The sequence below is a fragment of the Anguilla rostrata genome, chromosome 13 (assembly GCF_018555375.3).
Source record: "Anguilla rostrata isolate EN2019 chromosome 13, ASM1855537v3, whole genome shotgun sequence".
In the NCBI taxonomy this organism is placed as follows: domain Eukaryota; kingdom Metazoa; phylum Chordata; class Actinopteri; order Anguilliformes; family Anguillidae; genus Anguilla; species Anguilla rostrata.
In genome coordinates this window covers 22,421,700-22,447,700 of record NC_057945.1, presented here as the reverse complement: position 1 = coordinate 22,447,700, position 26,001 = coordinate 22,421,700, and the positions used below count along the sequence as shown (strand labels likewise).

Genomic DNA, 26,001 nt, shown 5'->3' with positions numbered 1-26,001 from the left:
ACACACACACAAACACACACACCCACACACACACACAAACACACACACACACACACAAACACACACACACACACACACAAACACACACACACACACCTACACACACACACACCCAAACACGCACACACCTACACACACACACACACACACCCAAACACACACACACACACACACACACACACACAAGCAAACACACACACACACACACACACACACAAACACGCACACACACACACACACACAGACATACTTATGCACTTATTAACAAATTCTGACCAGATACACACCCACAACTACACTACATTTCCAAAAGTATGTGGACACCCCTTCTAATTAGTGGTTTTGGCTATTTCAGCCACACCCATTGCTAACAGGTGCATAAAATCAAACATACAGCCATGCAATCTCCATAGACAAACACTGGCAATAGAATGGGCTGTACTGAAGAAAAAATAAATTACAGACACTACAGAATTACAGCATTTAACATAAAAGCAGACAAACAACAGTTGTTATTATTATTATTGTTGTTGTTGTTGTTGTTGTTATCTTTTTTGTTCCATGGCACAATTTGTGGTCTTAAACCTTTGTATATTTGAAGAATTATTTTCATTTTTGTTGTGGAGGTTGCCAGGTGGCAAAATTTTAAACATACTTTATTGTTACAGTTTTTTTTACATATTATCACGTTTTATTTTAATGGCCCCCTTTATCTTGAGGTATTGCTTATTATGCTGAAGATGTGTACGACCCTGTCTTTGTACGCCGTTTGTTTCATTTTGAATTAAAATAGCAATTTGAAAAAACTGATACATTCTTTTATTTTAAGAAATACTGTATAACTGTTGTGTTGTTTTATTATTATAAATTCTTAATAGAAAGCCGTAACTGAAAAGACAAGAAGGCATTAGAGCGAACAAGTATGGTTTTGCTATCATAATGTTTATAATTGCGATACGCATGCATAACCTGCGGGCAGAGTATAACGATTGCAACTGAAATATAGTAATTCACATGTGCATCGACGGTCACAACATATTCTGACAGATGGACTTTAACAGAATCTGAAAATGTAGGCGAGTACATTGCCCTCGAATGACCACAACAGGAGGTCAAGCAGCTGATAAATATTTCAGAGAGCCAATCAGAGTCCAAAAAGGTGACTACCGCTCTTAAACATTTCCTTCCACGCAGCGGTTCCATTACACTGTGGTACACAAGTAACATTACGCCCAAATCACAGTGAGACGTTCTTCAGAGCCAAAATGGCTACTATTCCCATCTGGCTGGAAGTTGACAACAATCCCATGACATAACGCATAACCAATCAACAGTTAGATTTCAGCAACGTGTTATTTTCTCCAATCACAACCTGACTAAAGGCGGAATATCCGCATGCTGAGGATCCAGGGTTGGGTGCTGAGGATTTGTTTGGGCTGAAGCGTACAGCTATAGCTAGTTAGTGGAAGTCATTGCGAATTGTCATTATTTTGTTTTTGGAATATATTTTGATATTAGTTACCTAGCGACATGCCTGGAATTGATAAACTACCGATAGAAGAAACACTGGAGGATAGTCCACAGGTAAAATTTATATCATTGTTCAAGGTAGCTAGCTGAGCTAGCAAGCTACCTCCTGAATAAAGCTCTTTGTGCAATGGAAGAGCGCTGCAATTAGCTAGCTAGGCTGCCATAACTGATACCAGAGCTATCTGTCAATAAAATACCACATCAGCTGACGTTAACTAGATAGATAAGACATTATCTAATGCCTTGCTGGCTTTTTTAAATGTTATTAATGTGTTAGCTAACGCAGTTGGCTTCATATGGGTGTAGCTAGCTATATTTTACTACACCATTACACCAATTGTTTCTTTTTCTTCAGAAACGTCAGATACGTAACGAGCTATATATTTGTTTATTAGTGTCCTGCTGAATTTGAGAATTTGGCACTTCTTCTGTTAATTTGTTGGCTAAATAGTTATATTGATGCTCACAAGTGTGATTTGTGTACATGGTCTATTAGCTATCGAGAAAGCACCGTTTATTTACATTATTTCGTAGGCTAGCTATTTCATTTTTACTGCAATGCTTTGAGCAGTATTCATAATCATGGGACTGCATACATCTGTTATTTTGTTTGGGATATTTTAATAATGCATAATAGCAGGACGTTTCATACGAGAATATAACCATGCTTTCAGGAGGTCCAAATGCAGGTGACAACTCGGGCTGGTCCATGTAGGTTTCTCCACTCCAGCTTACGCCTGACACCTGCCGATATTTTAATAGGATTTTTTCGTTAGTTAACGTGATGTAATGCATTTTCTGCAAACAAAAAGTATAACCCTCCCTGATCTGGTACCTGATGCAAATGACGTTATATCTAATACAAGAAAGGAAGTAACATGTAAATAATTCTCCTCTGTAAATGTTAGATTTTATCTTGTCACTTTATACAGATCCAGGTAAACTATATCCAGAGAATATGTGCCTATTTTCTCTTTCCAGGCCATGTTTCTATTGGGGTAACTTTTACAGAACAAATAGCAAATACATCCAAAATCCTCTTAAAATATTGAATCCTGAAAAACCACAGTGGAATTGAATGAATGCTTTCTGTAGCTCAGTTATATTGCACTGTGCTGGCATGTATGCCTAAATGAGGGTTTTACATTTGTGGATAGAACACATCTTTTTCCCAGCCTCTGTTTATCCAACTTTTTTTGGAGTTGGCATTTGTGGACGATGCCCCACAGTCTTTCCCTTGTACACTGTAGTTTTAATATCCACTCTTATATTTGCATACATAGCTGCACATCTACTGGGCTCTGAACGTGACCATGAGCCCATTGGACAGAACACCAGGGGAGGTGTCAGTCTCCAGAAGAGAGTTACTTTCTCAGTTATTCATTCACTCAGTGTATTGTTAATTCAGTCATAATCCCTTAATTCAGGTAATAACTCGAATAACTTGTGGAGTTGTAGTTATGTTTGTATTTATCCTTTAGTCTATGTATTCAGGTGAATGCCATTGAGATAAATATTTGTTTTGCAAGGTAGTCCTGACCAAAAGGTTTGAGCACACAGCAAAAATGAACACGGAACTAGGATTTACAGAAAGAGCAGAGAGGAAGAGGGTTCTCCTAGAAGTGTTTTATAAATAAAAACATCAGTGGTGCTGTCTACGAGTGGCTAGTGAAATGAAACCTAACATTGGATAAAGGGCACAGTGGTGTGAACAAAAGTAGGGATTCATGATAAACTGAGAAATGCAAATTAAAACAGAAGAGATTGCATGCATACATAATAATAGGTTAAACGTGAAACGTGTTTGCACGCTGTGAGGTGTTCACACTCACTTGGGACAGGAAGCAGTGTGGATTGGCAGGAAACTGTGAGGCTGTATATCAGAACCTAATATCTGTTAATTTCAGCCTAGACTAAAATAGCTGTGTGTTCAAGTCAGGCTCCAAGAAGTCATTGGATGTGAGGGTCGAGGCACTGCAGTTCTGTTGTCAGGGAGTTGCAGGATGTCACCATGTGGACCGTAGTAACTTGTATCAGAATACCTCAACAATTTCCATGGTGGTGTAAGATCTACAGACAATATGCACTTGTGTTCTTGCTTTCATTTTGCTGCTTTTTTTTGCTTTGGTTTGAAACCCTGTTGCCTTTATTTCTGTTGTCTTTGGCTTTCTCTCCAGTCATCATTTATGTGGACATTTTTTGTATTGGTAATGCACTGATTCACTGACCTTCATGTTGATCAGCTGAGTGAATAGGATGTGCCATCCAGACTGTTGCAAAGATCAGTGAATCTATACATTCATCAAAAAATAATGAGCACCATGGTCCTACAGGAAATGGCTGCCAAGAAGCGACTGCTGAAACCTTACCCTCTTCAGTGATATTCTTTGTTCGCTGATGACAGTCTTAATTAGGCTGTAATGTAAGATAAAATGGTTAAACTGTGACTGAAAATTATTTTGGTGAAACTTTTCTAAATAGCCCAAAGATTAATCTCTGCTGCTTGGTGCTTGCAAACACAAGACGCATCCAGTTCCTCTCCCCCACCATTTTCTCCAAATTTGGAAGAATTTCAAATTTCATGTAGGTCTGTCAGTTGCGTCTGTAGGTCCTCTGTCACTTCGGGAGGGTGAGGACATGCACATGTCCTCTGTTGTGAAATGAACAGTCTGCTTCTTCTTTCATTCCCCACTGCTCCTGCCTCAGCTACTGTCATACAGTCAGCTGGAGAAGTTAGTAAAGAGTTGTGACATTAGTGCTCGCCCTTGGAGACATAATGGTGTGGGTTCTGGCTGCTTTTCAGCACTACATTTATCAATTAAAGTGGATGATTACATGGTAAGCTCAGTATGGTTTTTTGGGCCTGAATTGTTTTTAAGAATGTAAGGTCTGACTTACTGATTTTTAGAAAGTATGCTCTGAATTGGTTGCTGATTTTTAGAGTGCATGGCCTGAATCTATTGATTTTAAGAATGTAAGATTGGAATTGGTTGATGACCACCCTGTCGCTCTCCCATGGGCACAAATGAACAACACTGGTACAGAGTGATGAGACTGGAGATATTTTGCCCACTGACACTTATGCATCACCCCCAGCTGCCACTGCTACTGCCATGCTGTGGATTCAACCCAGACCCATAATGTAGACCTAAGACCATTATCTGAGCTATACTCAGATTTTTGTGCTCTTGACATCAAGTTGATATAGTCCCAACTTTGCATGCCCGTTACATACAGTGTTCTAGTGCAGAATGTCCGAAACTAACTTTGATTTATCCTGGCCTTGCTTGACCATGACTTGGTCATGAACTTACTACGAGACCTCATTAAGTCTCGCTGGGTGGCAGTATCGCTTGGTGGCCAACGTGCAAGATTTGTTAATGCTGCAAAGATAAAGAGCACTTTGAAATATGTGGCTACTGCTGGGGAGAACAGTCACATGATCAGATGCTCTCAGATAATAAAAAGCTGCCAAACCTTAGTGGTCAATGGTTTAGTTCCGAAGTCTTGACATTCATTATTCCTGAAGATTACTCTGGAGAGACTTGGCCCTCCCAGGCTTTGAGTCAAACAGGGATGTAACAAAATATGTCTGTTTTTGGCTGCCACCAACAAGGCCTACATAAACGGGACTGCACCATGAGATTGAGACATTTCCTGTGAACTCATCCAAAGCCATTTCAGACTGATTTTGGGGCAGGGATCTCAAACTCCAAATTCATGGAGGGCCTCAGCTTCTGCTGGTTTGTGATGGGTTTCAGCACTTAAGTGCACACTAAGTTATTGCTTAGTTAAAGTGTCCAAAAACAAATTGTTAGTGGTAAGGAACCCACAAACAGCCTTCAGACCGTGCCGCCTTCCAGGAATGGAGTTTGAAAGCCCTGCTGTAGGTGTTACTGAGGAACAGGTTCTTGTGTGCCGTTGGGCCCCGCCTGATTCAGGAGGGCGGGGTCTCCTTCCTCACGGATGGGACGAAGGGTTCGGCGCCACATGAGTGTGAAGCTAAATTTAGTCCCTCGCGCATGGGCCCTGAATTTCCACGGCCCGGCCCCGGTCATGGGGAAGTTGCAAGACTACGAGGAAAAAAGCATAGATTTTCTCCTCTCTCATTTCCTGCTGTATGATTGCTCTGTTTCACTCTCATATCTGATTTCCAAGAGCTGACGCTGCTCTTACTGTGGTGTAGGGGGGGAGGGGGTGCAGTGGCTCAGTGCTTCCCTGTGTCCGCTGCAGACGCGCTCCCTGCTGGGTGTTTTTGAGGAGGATGCAGCCGCCATCTCCAGCTATACGCACCAGCTCTTCCAGGCCATGCAGAGGATCTACGACGCTCAGGCGAGTCCACGTCCATCCCCTCTGCCCTCAGGACACGCATGCACAAGCACAGACGCACATGCGCACACACTCAACCACGTGCATGTGGCTTCATATGCATGCAGACCTGCGCATATATGCAGATAGACGTGCACACACATGTCCAGGTACATGCAGGCACACACACAATCTGCTTGGTTGGAATGAGGTTTCTCCCTGGTGAAAGAGTAGACTTGGATAACTGCCGCCTAAGGGGAGTGATATGACCTATCCTGCATTTTAAATGGCGAGTTGTAGCTCTTTCTTAATAAGCGGTCTCATCTCCTTCCTCTCTTGGGGGAGAAAAACCACATTGTTTTACTGTGCAATTGGCAATGAGCTGGTGGGTCAGAGTTGATGTTCTTCTGGTTTGGTTTCATTCCTGAGCTGACTTTAAAGAAAGTCCTCTTCCTCAGACAGATAAACAGAGGTGGGCATCTCCAGTCTGTAGGGAGTAATATCTACTCACGTATAGTGACTCAAGTGAGCTGTGCTACTGTAGTGTATGTCAAACCTGTAACTGAGCTGTTATATCAGAGTGAAGCTAAGCAGCCATACAGCCCTGTACCCTCCTCATGTCAAACTGCTGCAGCTAAGCAGCCATACCCCCTGTACCCTTCTCATGTAAAACTGCTGCAGCTAAGCAGCCATACCCCCCTGCACCCTTCTCATGTAAATGAATGCACTGATTCACTGGCCTTCATGTTGTAAAGATCAGCTGAGTGAATAGGATGTGCCATCCAGACGGGTGTAAAGATCAGTGAATGTATACGGCATTCATAAAAATAAAAAAATTAATTTAATAGAGCGCCATGGGTATTTTGTTTCCTTACAGCCCTGACTCATTGTGGTCATTAAAGTTACTTTGGTCCCTTTCGAAAGAGCATGATTGTCAACTTTGGCATCTTGGCAGAATTCCTACTAAAACAGGCTCTCTAGAGCTGGTGTCCTAATCATCACCAACTACTTACTGGCTCCCTGTCCTTCCCTACCAGCTTAGGTTCCTAGTCATCACTGCAGAAGAGAATTCTTAGCAGGGTTGCAGAATCCATTCCATTCCAATTCATTCTTTTCATAACCGGAAAGGATATTTGATGCATTAAGTGGAAAATCCTCAAAGAACATTATGGTCATTTTTTCAGTTCATGAAATTAGTTTATTTCCTTAATTGGCTTAGTTGAAATTGAAATGACCTCAAACCTGGTTCACTGTTTAATAAAAGTAAAGTTTTAAAAAGAAAAGTAGAAATGATGCTTTGCTGCTCTGGATGATTTACAGAACGAGCTCAGTGCTGCGACACACCTGACGTCCAAGCTGTTGAAGGAGTATGAGAAACAGGTACAGATCTCTCAGATTCAGTCTCATTTCACACACACAGCAGAACCTCCAAGCTGTTGAAGGAGTATGAGAAACAGGTACAGATCTCTCAGATTCAGTCTCATTTCACACACACAGCAGAACCTCCAAGCTGTTGAAGGAGTATGAGAAACAGGTACAGATCTCTCAGATTCAGTCTCATTTCACACACACACCTGACCTCCAAGCTGTTGAAGGAGTATGAGAGACAGGTACAGATCTCTCCGATTCAGTCTCATTTCACGCACACACAGCAGAACCTCCAAGCTGTTGAAGGAGTATGAGAAACAGGTACAGATCTCTCAGATTCAGTCTCATTTCACACACACAGCAGAACCTCACAGATATGAACCTCAGACTTACAAACTGACTGGTCGGGGTTTGAACCCAGAAGTATCATACGCAGTGGTGCCTTTTCAAGATCCTTGTTACCACTGATGTAAGGAAGAGAACAAAACCAAGCCATTTTCCAAAAGAAGCCATGCTAGGTCACTGAAAAGGATTTGTGTCATTTAGTAAACTGACATAAATTTTTATTTTTTTTAAACACCAATGGTTTTATTTTTGGTTAATAACTTCAGCTGCATGTTACATGTACAAAGTAGGAATAGCATATTGAAAAATAGCATATTTGATCAGGGAGGGTGGGGTTAAGTCACCAGGGTCCTTCCTGCCTCACTGTGCAGGAGCGACGCCACTGCCTGGTTGCTCGGCGCCTGCAGTCTGCCGGGGTCCGCTGTGCGTGAGGTTCAGTGGCTGTGCGTGAGGTTCAGTGGCTGTGCGTGAGGTTCAGTGGCTGTGCATGAGGTTCAGTGGCTGTGCGTGAGGTTCAGTAGCTGTGCGTGAGGTTCAGTGGCTGTGCTGCTGCTCGACTTGTGCGTTTGTTTTTCAGAGGTTCCCCCTAGGGGGCGATGATGAAGTCATGAGCTCCACTCTGCAGCAGTTTGCCAAAGTCATCGATGAGGTGGGCACCTGCTTTTTGAGGGACATTGTTTAGTGCCATTTCTGAAGTTAGTTTCATGATTACGGAGCGTGTCTGAACTCTGTAGTGCATTCCGTTGTTTCTCCGACCCTGATATAGTGCATCTCCTTGTCTTTCGGTACACTCGTATGATGTGTCTCCCTGCCTTTTTTTCAGCTCAGCTCATGCCATGCTGTCCTGTCCACACAACTGGCAGATGCAATGATGTTTCCCATCACACAGTTCAAGGAGAGGGATTTAAAAGGTAAAGAGTAATCCCCCCGGTCTGGGCCCTTCAGTAGACTGCAGTGAATCGGTAGAGCTCGGCCCTAAGACACCTTTCTCTTTCCTGCAGAGATCCTCACTCTGAAGGAGGTGTTCCAGATCGCCAGCGATGGTGAGTGAGGAATCGTCATTCTGTACCTCTTTGATGGAGAGACATGTTTGTGCACAAGGTTGTCTTCTTTATATTTTATAAGGGTAATATATTGCTTTTATTCGTGAAGTGACAGACTCAATGTTCAAAATGGAAGGCGTGACAGTATTATTACTCAGCTGGCCATGGCAACAACAAGCATGGTACTAAAATTTGTGGAAGGTTTAGTTCTGTTTCATGCAGTGAAAATCATAGGTTTGCATGGTAGTGGATCCTGTTATAACTGCATTTGGAAGGCGACCTCAATGCTGTTGTTACTTGATGCCTCTGTATTCAACCAGACATTGAATCTCCACTGGTGATAGGCACAACAAGCATGATCTATGGCTGTTTTCTCTTACTAGCATAATAATCAGATTCTCACAGTAGAGTCGATAAGAGCCTGCCACGGCTGCACTATTGTCCCATGGACCATTCTGAAACAGTAACAGACTATGTCCTGGGCCGCATCTGGATGGTTCATTGTGAACGTGCTAAACAGCAGCTATGCGTATTGTAAGGATGTATCTATGGTGCTTATCACACGCTGTTGAAGATGGTTTGCAGAATGTACTTTTATTCAGCAATACCAGGTATAAATCTGTTTAGCCCAGTGTATCTATATATAAAAGTGAAACGTCCTAAATTAAAATTTGTCTTTTAGATCACGACATGGCCATCAACAGATACAGCAGGCTGTCCAAAAGAAGGGACAATGAGAAGGTGTGTTATTCAGTCCCTCCTCCGCGCTCTGAACGCTGTCGTTCCCATTCAGTTACACACTAAAGGAGTTTGCACTGCTTACGGGGCCCAGGGCTATGACAGGAGTTACAAGATTCCTAAACAGGAACCTTATGGGAACATTGTAACTAAGTTAAGATATTAATGGCACCCAGAAACTAGGGAAAGGAGAGGACAAAGCTCTGTGTATTATTAACATATGTGTGCTGCCATTTGTGTATTTGCTTGTGTTCATATATGTATGTGTCTCTGGCTGTTTGTGTGGTGTGTCTATGTCCATTTGTGTGTTCATGTTTTATTGGTCTGTGTGTGTGTGTGTGTGTGTGTGTTTCCCTGGTTGTGTGTGCATATTTCATTGGTGCACGTGTGTGTTCGCGCATGTGTTTATGTATGTATCTGTGTGTGTGCTCAGGTGAGGTGTGAGGTGATGGAGGATGTGTACACCTCCAGGAAGAAGCAGCACCAGACCATGATGCACTACTTCACTGCACTCAACACCCTGCAGTACAAGAAGAAGATCGCCTTACTGGAGCCACTGCTGGGATACATGCAGGCACAGGTACGGCAGTGTTACTAAATTACAGCACACCTGCACTCATACTGCTAGTGTGGTACCTGTAGGCCCTAGGACAGCCTGGTTACTATGGTTACGACACACCTGCACTCACACTGGTAGTGTGGTACCTGCAGGACCAGGGACAGCATGGTTACTATGGTTACAACACACCTGCACTCACATTGCTGCTGTTTTACCTGGCACAGATATAGAAACATCACCATGGTTATAGCACACCTGCACTCAGTGCTGCTGTTGTGTTCAGAGAACCAGCACAGCCATTTTGGTGAAAAGCTCACATTATCCAGATTTTGTGTTCGTAGAACACACTGCTGCTAGGCTTCATTTTAGTGTGTGTGTGTGTGTGTGTACCTGTGTGTCAATCCATATACAAGTTGGAGCTGTATTGCCTGTTGAATTAAGTTCTCTCTGTGTTAGTACAGGGTGTGAGGTGTAACTGTACTGTGTGTCTCTTGTTGGCAGATCAGCTTCTTCAAGCTGGGCTCTGAGAACTTGACGCAGCAGTGGGAGGACTTCCTGTCCACCATCGGCACCAGCGTGCAGAAGTAGGCTCCAGTCTGTGCAGGGCTTTCTCCTCCAGCGTTGTGTCATCAGAGCCTCATGTCACTGTTCTTTCTGGTTTCTGGTGTGCGTGCGTCTGTGTGTGCGTGCGCGTGCGTGCGCACATGTGTGTATGTGTGTGTGCATGTTCTCAGTGTGCGCAGGGAGATGGATGGGGAAGTGGATGTGATGCAGCAGACCATTCAGGACCTGGAGCAGGCCAGTGACATCCTCTACATGCCTGACCCCGACCCCAGCAAAATCCCTATCAACCGCAACCTCACGCGCAAGGCTGGGTACCTCAACACCCGCAAGTAAGACACACCTCAGACACCTCAACACACACAAGTACGACATAAACTTTACACAAGCATGGGGCAAACATTTAAAATGGGTCAAAACAAAAAAGAAATACTGTACCTTCACAACTACAAACTTCCCTAGATCTACAAGAGGGGTGTTTGTGTGTTTTTCTCCACGTAATCAGACCCTCTATTTTAACTCCCCTCTTATTTTCCCTCATGACTGCATTAGCTTCTCTGTTCCAGTGCTGGTTGCTCATCCTGTATGTCTGTCTGTCTGTCTGTCCTGTGAATGTGGCCCTGCCAGTAAAACAGGCCTGGTGTCTTCATCCTGGGACCGGCAGTACTTCTTCACCCAGGGAGGGAACCTGATGAGCCAGGCACGGGGGGACGTGGCCGGGGGGCTGGTCATGGACATCGACAACTGCTCTGTGATGGCAGTGGACTGCGAGGACCGCAGATTCTGCTTCCAGATCACCTCCTTCGACGGAAAGAAGTAAACAACCGATTTTACTCGCTGCCTAGCTTTTATCTGTGCCTTGTGCGAGAACAGTGTTGAGATTTTGGTAAATGGTAAATGGACTGCATTTATATAGCGCTTTTATCCAAAGCGCTTTACAATTGATGCCTCTCATTCGCCAGAGCAGTTAGGGGTTAGGTGTCTTGCTCAAAGACACTTCAACACGCCCAGGGCGGGGTTTGAACCGGCAACCCTCCGACTGCCAGACAATCGGACTTACCTCTTGAGCTATGTCACCCTTTTGTGAGTTTGATGTGTGCGTGTCCTCATGCATTCAGTGCATTCATCCATAAAAGCTGTCATGTATAAAGCTTGGAGTGTTCATGCTGAAATCCTAACACAAGTTAAAACCTTAACCCAGTAGTCATGCTGTGCTAGTCCTAACCCTTTCTAAAGCGATCACCCACTTAGCTGCTTGTGGATAATAAAGGTATAAAATCCTGCTAAATCTTGCTCAGGTAGCTCCTCTCAGGAGGGGGGATAAACCAGCGCACTCAGATGGAAAATAGCCCTCTGTGTAAAGGTATAAATACACATTTGGTAATGCGAGTATTTATGCAGAGCTGCAGGCAGCGTCAAAGAAACAGTTGGCTTCTTTAAGTGTTGTTGCTTGACATATAACTAGGCTTGGATTAATTAATTTAAAAAAAAATGAATAAAATTTTAATTATTTTTCTTTTAATACACCGCGTGCCACTCGCCCCCCCCCCCACCACCACAACCACCACCTTTCATTTAGTCAGTGCCCAGTATGTCCCCTGCCTCACTCCGGACTGTGCTGATGCTCATGAGCAGTGTGGTGTGTAGCGGGCGGTGTAGTTGCGGTTTCCTGACAGGACGATAGCGTGAGCGGTAAGAGTGCGTTTCCCCTCTAAAGCAGACAGAATGAGCCGTCTGAACCCCCCACCCCGTGACCCACAGTAGGTGCAGATGAGCTCAAATGAAAGCAAACTTACGCCTCATAAGCGTGAGAGTTTTGGGTTGCTCTCCGCGGAGAGTGCGCCCGCAGCCCTGCTTTGTTTTCACTGCGGTCGCCATGGTGGAAGGGCTCGTGTTTGAGATTTATTAGATTTACTTTGGGCCTGGTTTCAGCAGAGAGATTCTGGCCCCTGCAGTGGTGAAAGTGATATATCTAAAGGCCTGTGTGTGTGTGTGTGTGTGTGTGTTTCAGAGTGGCCATCCTGCAGGCTGAGAGTCGGAAAGACTGCGAGGAGGTGAGGGAAATTTTACGTTTGCCATTTGGTGTTTAGCGGACGCTTTTATCCAGAGCGACTTGTATGTTTCTTATTTATACAGCCGCGTATTTCTACCGAAGCAGGTCAGTTTAATCACCTCGCTCAAGGGTACCAGAGCAGTGCTCCATCTGGGAATGAAACCTGAATCATCATATTACACTGCCACTGTAAATGCTGTTATTTGTGTCTTAAATTCCCTTTATTGGCTCACTGTCGGTCCTCTGCTCTTTGTCAGTTTAGACCCAGTCGGCAGAATAAGAAAATTCACCTATTAAAATGGAGATAACTTTGCACTTTCAATTAGCCATACATAGCACTGGACCTCAGCTATGGCCAGGTGTTGGTTTAGATCTTGGTTTGCTTTTCAGTAGCTTCCTAATCCTTTTATTGTAGGAAAATTCCAGAACCGGCTGTATTGAGCGATAACGTGTTTTTCTATTCAATGTCTGTGTTCTTCAGTGGAAAATTCAGTTACAAAATCTCATCCAATTATGTCTATTTTGTGTTTTAGTGTGTAGAAATAGTTTATTGAGGATACTCAATTGCAGATCAAGGCAGAAGAAAGTCAAGTCATGCTAACTAGCTAAGATGCTAATCGGTTAACTAGCCAACACTTGTATTCAGATGCATGAAAAGTGATAATACATTAGAAATTTGGAGTCAGATTTTGCTGCTTTCGTGTTAAGCCATTCCTTTGATTCCAATGTAAAGTGTTTCTTTTAATTGTGTTTAATTTAAAAGTGTTTAATTTTTAAAATTGTTTGTACAAATGGGACTTTTGCTAATTGTTGTTATTTCATTTATTTGAGTAGTCTGGACTTATATTACATGTTGTCCTGATTAAAGATGCAATGTAACTTCATAATGACCTTCTTACGGTTATTAATGATGATGATCCAGGGGGTGTTCTTGGCCATTGAATGTATGCTACGTCTGCTGATTCTTTCAGTGGATTGCGACGATTAACAACATCTCAAAGCGGATCTATCTCAGCGAGAACCCTGAGGTGAGTCTGCGGTGCTTTGTCTCTTCAGCCATTGAGTAATATCGTGTTTCACCTCTCTGGCTCTGGTTCTGAGTGCTGCTTGCTCCTAACGCTGGGGTTTCCCCATGGATTGACCGTTGCCCCATAGTGCAGAATGTCTTATAGTTTTCTGTTGATTGGATTGGTATTTCTTCTCCCTCAGGGAGGGATATGTTATCTTGGGGATGGCATATATTATCTTGGAGCAGGGATATATTATGGTGGGGAGGGGTTATATTATCTTCGAGCAGGGATATATTATCGTGGGGAGGGGATATATTATCTTGGAGCAGGGATATATTATCGTGGGGAGGGGATATATTATCTTGGAGCAGGGATATATTATGGTGGGGAGCGGATGTGTTATCTTGGGCAGGGATATATGATCGTGGGGAGGGGATGTGTTATCTTGGGGAGGGGTTATCTTATCTTGGGCAGGGGATATGTTATCTTGTGCTTGTCAGTGTGGTAAGGGTGCCTCTGTATTGGCAGGAAACTGCTGCCAGAGTCAACCAATCAGCTCTGGAGGCTGTGACGCCCTCGCCTTCCTTCCAACAGAGACATGAGAGTCTGCGGCCCAGCTCGTGAGTGGCTGTAATATCACTGAACCCAAAAACACTGACACACACACACACACACACTCTATCACTATACCTGAAAACACTGAGAGACACACACACACACTATCTCTGCACCTAAAAACACAGACACATATAATACATACACATATACAGAGACACATATACACATGCAAACAGATACATGTGCACTCACATCCTTACACGCAGACAGACACACACACACACACACACTCACGCACGCACGCACGCAGACACACACACACATTCCTTCCGCTCACCCTCCCCGTTCCCTCCAGGCAAGGCCGTCCCAAAGCCGCTCGCTCCAGTAGCCAGAGCTCAGTGGGCTCTGAGTCCCCCGCCCTGTCCTCGCTCTCCCTGGACTCGCTGGTGGCCCCCGACACGCCCATCCAGTTTGACATCATTTCGCCCGTCAGCGAGGAGTACGCCGGCCAGGCCAAGAGCGCCGGGCAGGGGAGCAGGTTAGGGCTATCCGCACACACCTTACACGTGCACCAAAGATACGCTGGAGTTCATTTATGCTGTTCCTCTGCACACCAGGGGCCAACATGAACTTGCCATAGATGTAGATCCTCGGGGCGAGGACAGGGGGGACAAAGTCCCCACTCCGACATTGAGAAAATATCAAATGCAGCTTAATTTAAATAACAGAAGATAACAAAAAGAATTATATGTATCATTGGACAGTCCATTTTTTTTAGATTTGTCACTAGGCTTTTTTAATAAATAAAGTCAAGTCACTAAAGGGGTTGGAAAAGTTGCTAATTCTAGCAATAAATTCACCAAGATGGCAAAAGTGATTTATTTCTGTGCTTCCTCCTCTCAAAGTCAGTGCCAATTTCTGTGTTCCCTACTTCCTTTTTGAAAGAAGGACAAACCCATTTGGAGAGTCTGGAGAGACTCAGTCTGAAGAGAGTGAAGGTAAGACTGTCTGCCTGCGCAGTGTGTGCAGTGTGCATGTATGTGTGTGTGTGCAGGTGTCTGTGTGTGCGCATGCGCATATGTGTGTGTGTGTACGTTTGTGTGTGCACAGTGTGTTTATCAGGTAGTCAGCCTGCTGTGTGTGTAGTGCGTATTTGTATGTGTGTGTGTGTGCGCGCGCAGTGTGTTGTCAGGAGTGTGTGTGCTGTGTGTTGTCACATAGTTAACGTGCTGTGTGTGTGTGTGTGTGTGCGCGCGCGCGCGCACAGTGTGTTGTCAGGGGTATGTGTGCGCGCGCAGTGTTGTCAGGGGTGTGAGTGCGCTATGTGTTGTCACATAGTTACCCTGCTGTGTGTGTGTGTGTGTGTGTGTGCAGACTCCATCCTGCACCAGCTCTACATTGTGCGCTTCCTGGGGTGCATGGAGGTGAGAGCCACGGAGAGTGCTGATGTCATCTATGAGACCATGCGCCAGATCCTGGCTGCCAGAGCCATCCACAACATCTTCCGCATGACTGAGTCCCACCTGCTGGTCACCTGCGAATGCCTCAAGTGAGAGCCCGCCTCCTTGTCCTTTACACACTCTTAGGGATGAGTGACACTGGAAATTAGGCCCGCCTCCTTATCCTTTGTACTAGCTTAGGGATAAGAGACAGACAGGTGTCTGCCTGATCTGGTTTGTGGTTCTCACCCGGTCAATTTCTTTAGAATGGAGGAGAGGGTCCATTGAATGTGTGATCTAAAGGTGTGATTTCCTGAGGGGGGTTGTGTGAGTTGTTGCGTGGGTGAGAGGCCATGTTTTATTCCAAAAATCACACGATTGGAAGCATTATTGTGTGATCAGAACTAAGATGGCGTTTCTTCAACCTGTGTTGTTCTTGTCTCCAGGCTCATCGATCCACAGACTCAGGTGACGCGATTGAGGGTAAGTGTTGCAGGCTCCAATCCCAACCCAACCTCAGAGGAAGAGAATTACATCTGTACACATCTCCCCTCATTGCAACCATTCGAGAAATTATTGTCATGGTTTTATCAATAAGAAACTGGTTAATTACAGAGATGGGTGATGACCTATGCATGATGCCCACAACAATGTTGATGGTAACTATAAATTTGTATAAACCCTGAGAATGTCTGTGTTTCTCAATCTCTTCCTCTTCCCTCTTCTCTCTCCCCTTTCTCCCTTCTTCCCCTCTCTCTTTCTTTCTCTCTCCCTTCCCTTGCTCTCCCCCCTCACTTCCTTCCCTCCCCCTCTCCCCTCCCCCTCCCTCCCTTCCCCTCTCTCACCCTCCCTACCTCTCTTCTTCACACTCTCCCTCGGTCTCTCTGCCTCCCACTCATCCTGCCTTCCTCTCTCTCCCCTTCTCCCTCTCTCCCTCCCTCCCTCTCTTTCTCCCTGTTGTTTTTCGCAGTTTCCCCTCTCCAGTATAGTGCTGGTTGCGACTCACCAGGAGAACAAGCGTCTGTTTGGCTTTGTGCTGCAGACTGCGGGGGGGCGGGCAGACGGCCAGCCCGTCTCTGTCTGCTACATCTTCGAGTCCAACAACGATGGCGAGAAGGTACCGCCCCCTCGGCCTGTCACTCAGAGCGCAGAGCCCGCCCGCCTCTGCTCAGCGGGTTGGCTGCTAATGCCCGCTCCATTTTCCTCTGGTCTGCTCTGCACAAGCAGCATCACACATCGATGACTCGGCATTTATTTGCTCTCTGATTCTTCTAATTCTGAGAAATGTCATTTGAGAAGCCCTCTGGGACGACCTGTTTGTAAAGGGCTAGATGTGGAAAAGAATTTTTTTGGAGAAAAGCAACCTATTTTTTCTCCTTTTTCTCTGGTTAGATCTGTGACAGTGTGGGCTTGGCAAAGCAGATCGCCTTCCACTCAGAGATGGTAAGTGACACAGTGATGTCAGCGTCTCTTTTGAATACAAATGGAAAGGTGTGATTTTCCACACTGCCTCGAACTGGCCTAGCATAGCCGCTGGGTTAGAGACATCACGTGGATGAAAATGGATGATATTACACAAGTAGACATACAGTAGAAATAGAGCAGAAATACAGTGTCTCAGGGTAGCCATGGTGGCACTGAGCCATTGGAGGTGCTCAGATAAGCTGGATCATGCTGACTGTGGCCAGCAGCCCTGCAGGGCAACAGACAAACGGCTTTGGTGTTGGGCAGAGACGGTTTGAGCCAGCCGGGGATGACACTTTGATACGTTTTTATTGGCTGTGGGGTAAATACATGTGGTTTGATTGGCTGTGGGGTAAATGCATGTGTTTTGATTGGCTGTGGGATAAATAAGTTTGTTTTGATTGGCTGTGGTTAAGGGTGCTGCTCTCTCTGTGCTCAGGACCGCAGGGCCTCTGAGAAGCAGAAGGAACTGGACAAGGCCAAGGAGAAACAGCAGGAGGAGCTGAGCAAACAGAAACAGATAGAGAAGGTACAAAAACACTCTCTCACACACACACACACACGCGCGCACATAGACGCACGCACGCAGACACACACACACACACGCACACACACAGACACACCGACACGCACAGACACACACACACACACACGCACAGACACACACACACACACACACGCACAGACACAGACATGCACTCGTTCACATTTCTCTGCTCTGCGTGTTTTTCTCCTCCCTGTGTTCTCCATCATCAGGACTTAGAGGAGCAGAGCCGCTTGATCGCGGCGTCCAGCCGGCCCAGCCCAGCAGCCGCTGACGGACAGGTCCTCGTTCTGAGCAACAGCCAATCGGAGGACAGCGATGCCGGTGAAGAGGGCCGAAAGAAGGGGGAGTCGGACGCCTGACTGCAGCAGGAGGAGCCGCGGGGGAGAGACACAAGCCCCACCCCCATGTGAACTTCTGCCCCACCCCCTCTGAAGCTTCTGCTCGTCCCAGCTGGGGCTCCGTGAGATGAGAGGAAGGTCACCTCCACTCCACCAGCCCCCTGCCCCCACCCCCCAAAAAAAGATGAAAATAAACAGTATGGAAGAGGAAGTCAAATGACTTTTTGGCACTGCCCATGAGCTTTCCGAGAATATTCCTCGCTTTGTATAAATCTTTTATTTTCTACTGGCTTCTTTATTCAGAAGATATACATTATATATAAATATATATATAAAATGTGCTTTTAGAGTAATGTTTTTTATATATAAATCAATGCAGTACTGATAAACCACAGCATACTAAAACTTTTAAAAGAGACGTGTGGAATACTAAGCTTATTGAGAGGGTAATTGCACGTGTTAATAACCAACAAATTTATTAAGGACTTGCGATGTATGTGTAATAGTGTACATTTAATTATTGTGTTCTCAGCTTCTGTTTTAGTGTGATTATGTGATTAACAAAATTGCATGTGCTGTGGGATCTGTTGGCAAGCGGTTCTGCTGATTGCGCTTCCCATCACCGAATCGCAGTTTGATGGTGTGAGTCAGACGTACAGGATAGCGAAGCGGCAGGCCTGTCATTGAGCCAGGTAAGTCAGAAGCCTGTGGCTGAAGAGCAGTTTGAAATATGTGTGGGAGATCTGTTTCTAATTTCAACTTCCAGGTAAGCTGTGGAATTGGCATGGTGAGATCGAACAGACTTTTGGGAATGAAAGCATGGCTGGCTGTTACTTTTTTTTTTTACTCGAGTGTATCCACAGAGTCACCTACATAATAGTGCTTATTCAAATCTCAGCAGTCCCTGGCGGTCAGTTGAAGCCATAATCGAAATACTGTGCCCATACGCCTTTAATTGTTTTAAAAATATAGAGAATATTGCTGTTTATTTCTAACAATCTCTTTTTTGAAACAGTGGAGAAATCCTTGTTTATGCCTCACTGGTGTGTTTTGTCTGTGGATTTGTTTGTCTGTGAATGTAAAATGAAATTTGGAGTATATTTGATTTTTAATCTCTGTGTAATACTTATCACACTACTCTGGCTCTCTACTGGCCATCTCCATAATATTGTGCTCCACTTTAAATTAGTGCATAAATGTGTACATGTGTACAGAGGTGACATGATCACAAAGGTGTGAGTCCCTCAAATGCCCAGCATATATTCAGTGTTCTCATTTGGATGCTTTAAACTGGCATTGAGTATCTAAGATGAGCATCTAAGCCTCTTCTCTAAATCTGGGTTTCACAGTCCCATGCAAGTGAGCTGTAATGGGCAAGGGAAGGCGAGAAGAGAACTTTTTCTCTCTTTTTGTGGTTGCAGTTTCACTGGCTTCATCTGTGGAATTATCTGTGGCGTAAGTGTTCTTAGAGTTAGAGTTGGCCAAATCAATGTCTGTAGTACTGTTACTGGCAGAATTTTTTATGTTTTTTTTAATTTTTAAATTTTTTTTAAAAAGCATATTTTCGTCATACCCCCATGCTCCTCGCCCCTCTACTAGAGAAGCCACATTACGATAGAACATGCCATCTTTTGTGGAGAGGTGTGGAATGGGCTGAAGACACTACCTTTGTGGAAAATGGATTTAACTGACATGCTCAGTGAGTGCATGCATTTCTGTGATTTGGCTGAAATATGTCTAATATACTAATGGATTCCCCTTTGTAAATCTGAATTGTGTTATTCATTTACATTTTATTTTCATACATTATGCAAATTCCGTTTTCATGGTACACCTACCTATTGCATAAAATGAACTCTGTTTTTTTTTCCCCATTTAATATGAGGAGTTACAAGTTTGATAATGAAATTGCCTGCTACACAGTAAGGGGATATGGACTGCAAATCTGAATTCATTTCTAAATATAAGAAATAAATGGTAAGACTGAATAAGTATGAATAGCTCAAGATAAATTTGAAACGGAATGTCTTTCTGCGGCTTTAATTGATGTAAAACAACGGTGAAGGAGTAGAGGTTCTAGTTAATGTTTGTGAGAGGAACTGCACTTTAGTGACGTAGGACAAGGAGATGATGTTTTCTTAAAATGTTTACTGTATATATAGGTGATTCTTGTGGCAGTTAGAGCAAAGATAACTTTTTAAAAATGCCGAAAGATCTTTTAAAAAATAAATGTACAGCATTGGAAGGCTATGTGTGTGCTCATTTTGTGTGTCCTCTTCCTCACAGAAGACTTGTTTAAATGATCAAATGTTCCAGTGATTTTAATTCACCCTTTCTGGGTTATTGGAGCCGATTTTTATACCTAAAACTTGGATATGATGTATATTTCAAAATGGAGCTTACCAACAAAACAAAGAAGATTGCTTAACGTTTTCAGTGTCATACCCAGGAATTAACTGGGATGTCAGGGTGCTTTATTGTACGCAAAGAAGTACCGTTGTTTCCTTTTCCTTTTTTAATGCTCACTCATTAATTTCATTTCCCGAATACCCTTAGCTAGGCCTACATCACTGCCTCGATTAGCGTTTCTCTCCTAAACCGTTTATAATGTTGACAAGAGACATAGTTTTATGGTTGGCGGCCGGGATACAATATTGACAATAGGATTTATGATAATTTCCCTAAAAAAAAAAAAACAAACAGAAAAAAACCACACATTGTTCAGAAGCAAGCTACTGTAGAATCAATGCATAATAATACACGACTTTCAATATTCATGTTGCCAGGACCAACTCTCACTGTGGTCTTGTTTAGGCCTACTCGGAACATGAATTGTAAGCGTGTCATAGGCCTACATTATGAAATTCCTTGTACTTATTTTTCTGCAAAGAACAAAGGATGCGGTGGTGCCATGCACTGGGAAATGGCCTTGTTCGTTTCCCGAAACCTTCCCACTAGGGGAAGGAAATAAACATGAGCGTTATTTACTGACAGCGCCTGTACTCTGTGATTGAGAGACGGCTAATCCCGAGATGGGCGAAGAACAATTATTACACCTGGATTTAGCGATATGTCAGCCTGCCCCTGCGTGCCTTCTGCAAATACCTTTTGTGTGACATTGACCACATTCATCGTCGTATATGCATGTGAAGAGAAATTAGGGAATATTCATTAGGCTTATCTCAATAGCATTAAGGGATTATTATTTTTTTAAATTCTATGTTATGTTTTTACCTAAATGGGATTACGTAATACTTCATTGGTTTCTCATTATGATGACGATTGCATTATTGAAAAATAAATTATCCCCATTCCTCGGCAAATGCGCAAATGGGAGTTGGTCTAATTTTCTACCTTGCTAGTTTAAAAGAAAAGGACGTCAGTTAAGTTTTGTCTGTTTTAATGGGAGATTTAAAGGCTCCCCTGTCCCGAAGAGATAACATGTTCACACCTAGTGTTTGTACCCACAATCCCCCCTCCCCCTTCCCGCCCGTGGATGCGCAAAGTACCTGCAACAATTACCCTCCGTGCCCCATGGTGGGGGTCCTTATTCAGATGCTAAGCCTTGCGACTACAAGATTTTAATTAGTGACGTGGCAAATCCTTTCGTTCGCTTAAAAAATCTCGATACGCGGAAAGTTTGTGATCTATAAGTGTTGGAACCGCTGATGGTGTGCCAAGTACGTTTCAGAGCACCGGTCTCTGCTGCTCGATTGCAGTTCTTTCGTTTTTCATGCCTTCCTCGAGCTCTACTACTGTCCTTAAAGTGATGGACAAAAAGACGCTATTCACTATCGAAAGCATCCTTGGACTAGAAAAAACCGGACAGCATCCAATAACATCGCAAAAACCACATCGGCCTTGGGCGGGTATGTCAACAGTAAATGTCATAAAATAATAAGACTGTTCACTTACTTTAAGATTGCATTTCTGTTGCAAATAATGTGCTAACATGTTTTTCTTTCCCTGCTTTGTTCGAATAGACTAAAAATCTTCTAAAAAGTGAACAATGTGCTTTTGCCCTCCGATGAGTAGTCTTAACCTAATGACATTGCGAAATTCCAGATTCAGGAACAGCGCAACTTCAAGTTCACGCAGTTGGCAACATCTCACACGAATCATCAGAGGCGAAGGTCAAAGAAGAAAGTCCCGCGTGTTCTTCCTACCGAAGAACACTGAACTGGTACATTGGTCGCAGGCCCCGGACGGCTTTCACAGGAACGCAGGTAAACCGCAAATTGGAAAGTGTTGCTGGTGAAAGGACAATAATTTGGCGTCATAAAGATCAGCCCCCAGTTTTCATGGTGACATTTCATCGTATCATTTGCCTTTGTACTTTTTGTCACCAGATTGAGCTTCTGGAAAGTGTATTCCAGGTGAACTCCTACCCAGGTATAGATGTAAGGGAGGAGCTGGCACAAAGACTGGACTTGGACGAAGACAGGATACAGGTAAGTCATCGGGAAACCAAAACTGTTCAGTAAATATATGGGCTTAATTTTCTGCAGTAATAATAAAAAAGTACATTCTTTTTTTGATGTTTGAAGTGGACAACACAGTGATCAGTTGGTTACTTGGAATGGGCCTGCCTATGCTTCATGTTTTCAGATTTGGTTTCAGAACCGTCGGGCGAAGCTGAAGCGGTCACACAGAGAGTCACAGTTTCTCATGGTGAAAAAAGCCTTCACCGATCTCCAGGGCTCATCAGAATAGTAAATACAGCAGGGTATCTGTATAGTCTGTCTCTCCCTCTCTCTCTCTCTGTTGCTATAATATGTTTTCTCATCTGAGCATGGTGTGATGAACTGGATTGTATGAAAAAAAATAAATGAGCTTTTAAAAAAATAACCTGCTCTCTCTCTCTCACTCACACATTTTAATTCTTTATTTTGGTCCATGATTATAAAATACATTATTAGGGCCCAAAAATATTTCAGTTGCTGTCTGAGGTCATTCACGTGTGTAGCAGTACAATAGGTATAATCCATATCCCAATAGACACACACATGCACACACAGTTCTCTGTACAGAAGTACAATTCTCTGAGAGTGGACAAATAGCTTTTCCATGTGGATTTGGAATGGACTTATTTTGTGTTTGTGGGAAAATGTGAGTGTGTTTTGCTTGTTCAACATTTTGAGTTACAGTCAAATGCAATACAGTACAGAACACAGTAATATGCAGCAGATGCATTTTTGATTAGTTTTGAGTCTTGTAAGTTATATTGTGTACATTGATTTTGTCGACACTCCTTTGTAAATGAGTGCAATTTTAAATGGTTTTGAATTGGAAAATAAATTTATATAACTTACAAATGCCTCAGTTGCTCCTTCTCTGTCTCTTTTAGCTTTGTATTGAGGTGTGGTAGTTGGAGAGACAGCTTGTAGTTTAGACAAATACACATCAGCTGTCATAATCAGGTAGAATCCCCTATTATCATACCTATTGAGAGCCTTAATGGTGGTTTGTCACTTTTCTAATTGGCTTGCACGAAACTGTCCTGTTGGGTTAAGCTCTGTTTATTGTGAGACAGATGCCCCCTTACAACTGTAATTTGTCTCCCAACTGTTCCTCAACAAAGCAGCTTAATCTGGAGAGGAAGAAACAAAGGGGTGGCACACTAGTAGGTTTTTTTGTTGGGGAGTTGCTGGGGGCCAGTAGCCACAGATTTTATATACTCACCAGATACTCAGCACCTGTGTTTCTTCCATCCTCTCTGCTTCTTAACTACAATAGTATTTGGTTGGTAACTGGAGTTCCCTGCTCTATATAACAGTTCAGGACATTACTTGGTCTCGCCCTTAATGACTTACAAGAAGATGCATCCGATTGGAAAGTACCCATATCAACGGAAGGGTGACAGAGATTTCAATATTAAGAATATAGAGCTGAAAATCTGGTGAGTCTAAAGAATCTGTGGTGGCAAGGACCTTTCATATGTCTCTGCTCTAGGGCAAGATTAATGCAATTATCTTCCGCAATTGTCATTCATTGGTGCTGTGTGGCCCACAGCACCTAGTGTATAAAATGATGGCTGCATCCGTTCTCTGACAATGGGTGGTGCTAAGCTAATAATGAGGGTGTATTTCGGTCTATCAGCAGGACCCCCCTGCTGCACCGCTCTTCCTCTGTGGTGAAAAACCTTGCAGTTCAAATGCAGATCACAAGAGGGCGCAAAGTTTTGAGGAAGCACATGTAGCTTTAAAGTTTTTTGACTGTTCATTGTAATGGATAGTTTCATATTCCCAAAGTTTAAAACTTTTTTTTTTTTAAAGAAAGAACATCTTTCATATTCCCACCTAACAATTCAGTTGCAGCGCGGGGTGGTAGCGCCCGAAGCATAGGCTCTGCTTCTCGGGGCCGCTGTCTGTGAACACTCTAGCAGTGGTTTGATGGTCCTAGGCCCTATTGTCTGGGAGCTATTGAACCTTGAATGCGTTAGCCGGCTGCATTTTTTTCCGATCCGCGGCATAAAGTCACGGTTGGAAATATTCGTGTAAAATCGCGCGGGGTGGTAGCGCCCGAAGCATAGGCTCTGCTTGTCGGGGCCGCTGTCTGTGAACACTCTAGCAGTGGTTTGATGGTCCTAGGCCCTATTGTCTGGGAGCTATTGAACCTTGAAAGCGTTAGCCGGCTGCATTTCTTTCCGATCCGCGGCTTAAAGTCACGGTTAGAAATATTCGTGTAAAATCGCGCGTGGTGGTAGCGCCCGAAGCATAGGCTCTGCTTCTCGGGGCCGCTGTCTGTGAACACTCTAGCAGTGGTTTGATGGTCATAGGCCCTTTTGTCTGGGAGCTATTGAACCTTGAAAGCGTTAGCCGGCTGCATTTTTTTCCGATCGGCGGCTTAAAGTCACGGTTGGAAATATTCGTGTAAAATCACGTGGGGTGGTTGCGCCCGAAGCATAGGCTCTGCTTCTCGGGGCCGCTGTCTGTGAACACTCTAGCAGTGGTTTGATGGTCCTAGGCCCTATTGTCTGGGAGCTATTGAACCTTGAAAGCGTTAGCCGGCTGCATTTTTTCCGATCGCGGCTTAAAGTCACGATGAAATATTGTGTAAAATTGCGTGGGGTGGTAGCGCCCGAAGCATTGGCTCTGCTTCTCGGGGCCGCTGTCTGTGAACACTCTAGCAGTGGTTTGATGGTCCTTGGCCCTATTGTCTGGGAGCTATTGAACCTTGAAAGTGTTAGCCGGCTGCATTTTTTTTCCTATCGGCGGCTTAAAGTCACGGTTGGAAATATTCGTGTAAAATCGCGCAGGGTGGTAGCGCCCGAAGCATAGGCTCTGCTTCTCGGGGCCGCTGTCTGTGAACACTCTAGCAGTGGTTTGATGGTCCTAGGCCCTATTGTCTGGGAGCTATTGATCCTTGAAAGCGTTAGCCGGCTGCATTTCTTTCCGATCCGCGGCTTAAAGTCACGGTTAGAAATATTCGTGTAAAATCGCGCGTGGTGGTAGCGCCCGAAGCATAGGCTCTGCTTCTCGGGGCCGCTGTCTGTGAACACCCTAGCAGTGGTTTGATGGTCCTAGGCCCTATTATCTGGGAGCTATTGAACCTTGAAAGCGTTAGCCGGCTGCATTTTTTTTCGATCGCCGCATTAAAGTCACGGTTGGAAATATTTGTGTAAAATCGCGCGGGGTGGTAGCGCCCGAAGCATAGGCTCTGCTTCTCGGGGCCGCTGTCTGTGAACACTCTAGCAGTGGTTTGATGGTCCTAGGCCCTATTGTCTGGGAGCTATTGAACCTTGAAAGCGTTAGCCGGCTGCATTTTTTTCCGATCGGCGGCTTAAAGTCACAGATGGAAATATTGTGTAAAATTGCGTGGGGTGGTAGCGCCCGAAGCATAGGCTCTGCTTCTCGGGGCCGCTGTCTGTGAACACTCTAGCAGTGGTTTGATGGTCCTAGGCCCTATTGTCTGGGAGCTATTGAACATTGAAAGCGTTAGCCGGCTGCATTTTTTTCCGGTCGGCAGCTTAAAGTCAGGGTTGGAAATATTCGTGTAAAATCGCGCGGGGTGGTAGCGCCCGAAGCATAGGCTCTGCTTCTCGGGGCCGCTGTCAGTGAACACTCTAGCAGTGGTTTGATGGTCCTAGGCCCTATTGTCTGGGAGCTATTGAACGTTGAAAGCGTTAGCCGGCTGCATT

The 26,001-nt window shown here is 44.3% G+C and overlaps 1 protein-coding gene across 3 annotated transcripts; it reads left to right on the top strand.

Annotated features, from left to right (window-relative positions):
* Nucleotides 1-1,388: 1,388 nt before the first annotated feature.
* On the top strand, nt 1,389-20,106 carry appl1 (adaptor protein, phosphotyrosine interaction, PH domain and leucine zipper containing 1). 3 transcript variants are annotated; one of them, XM_064304539.1, is made up of 22 exons: nt 1,389-1,584; nt 5,764-5,862; nt 7,159-7,218; nt 8,129-8,200; nt 8,375-8,462; nt 8,553-8,594; nt 9,277-9,335; nt 9,766-9,912; nt 10,393-10,475; nt 10,626-10,784; nt 11,080-11,268; nt 12,464-12,506; nt 13,477-13,533; nt 14,044-14,135; nt 14,429-14,611; nt 15,022-15,071; nt 15,448-15,622; nt 15,959-15,995; nt 16,483-16,629; nt 16,905-16,955; nt 17,416-17,505; nt 17,733-20,106. In XM_064304539.1, exons 1-22 carry the CDS (start codon nt 1,531-1,533, stop codon nt 17,880-17,882), a joined length of 2,127 nt encoding a protein of 708 aa, XP_064160609.1. In that variant the 5' UTR covers nt 1,389-1,530; the 3' UTR covers nt 17,883-20,106. The 3 variants fall into 3 exon arrangements, with proteins under 3 accessions (XP_064160609.1, XP_064160608.1, XP_064160610.1); XM_064304538.1 differs by having other exon boundaries at nt 15,019-15,071; XM_064304540.1 differs by lacking the exons at nt 1,389-1,584; nt 5,764-5,862; nt 7,159-7,218 and adding an exon at nt 7,347-7,448 and having other exon boundaries at nt 15,019-15,071.
* The last annotated feature ends 5,895 nt before the right edge of the window (nt 20,107-26,001 follow it).

Coding starts and splice junctions, on each gene's coding strand:
- appl1 (XM_064304538.1), top strand. CDS start 1,531: ATGCCTGGAATTGATAAACTACCGATAGAAGAAACACTGGAGGATAGT. Junction 7,219..8,128: donor TGAAGGAGTATGAGAAACAG/GTACAGATCTCT, acceptor TTTGTTTTTCAG/AGGTTCCCCCTAGGGGGCGA. Junction 17,506..17,732: donor AACAGAAACAGATAGAGAAG/GTACAAAAACAC, acceptor CTCCATCATCAG/GACTTAGAGGAGCAGAGCCG.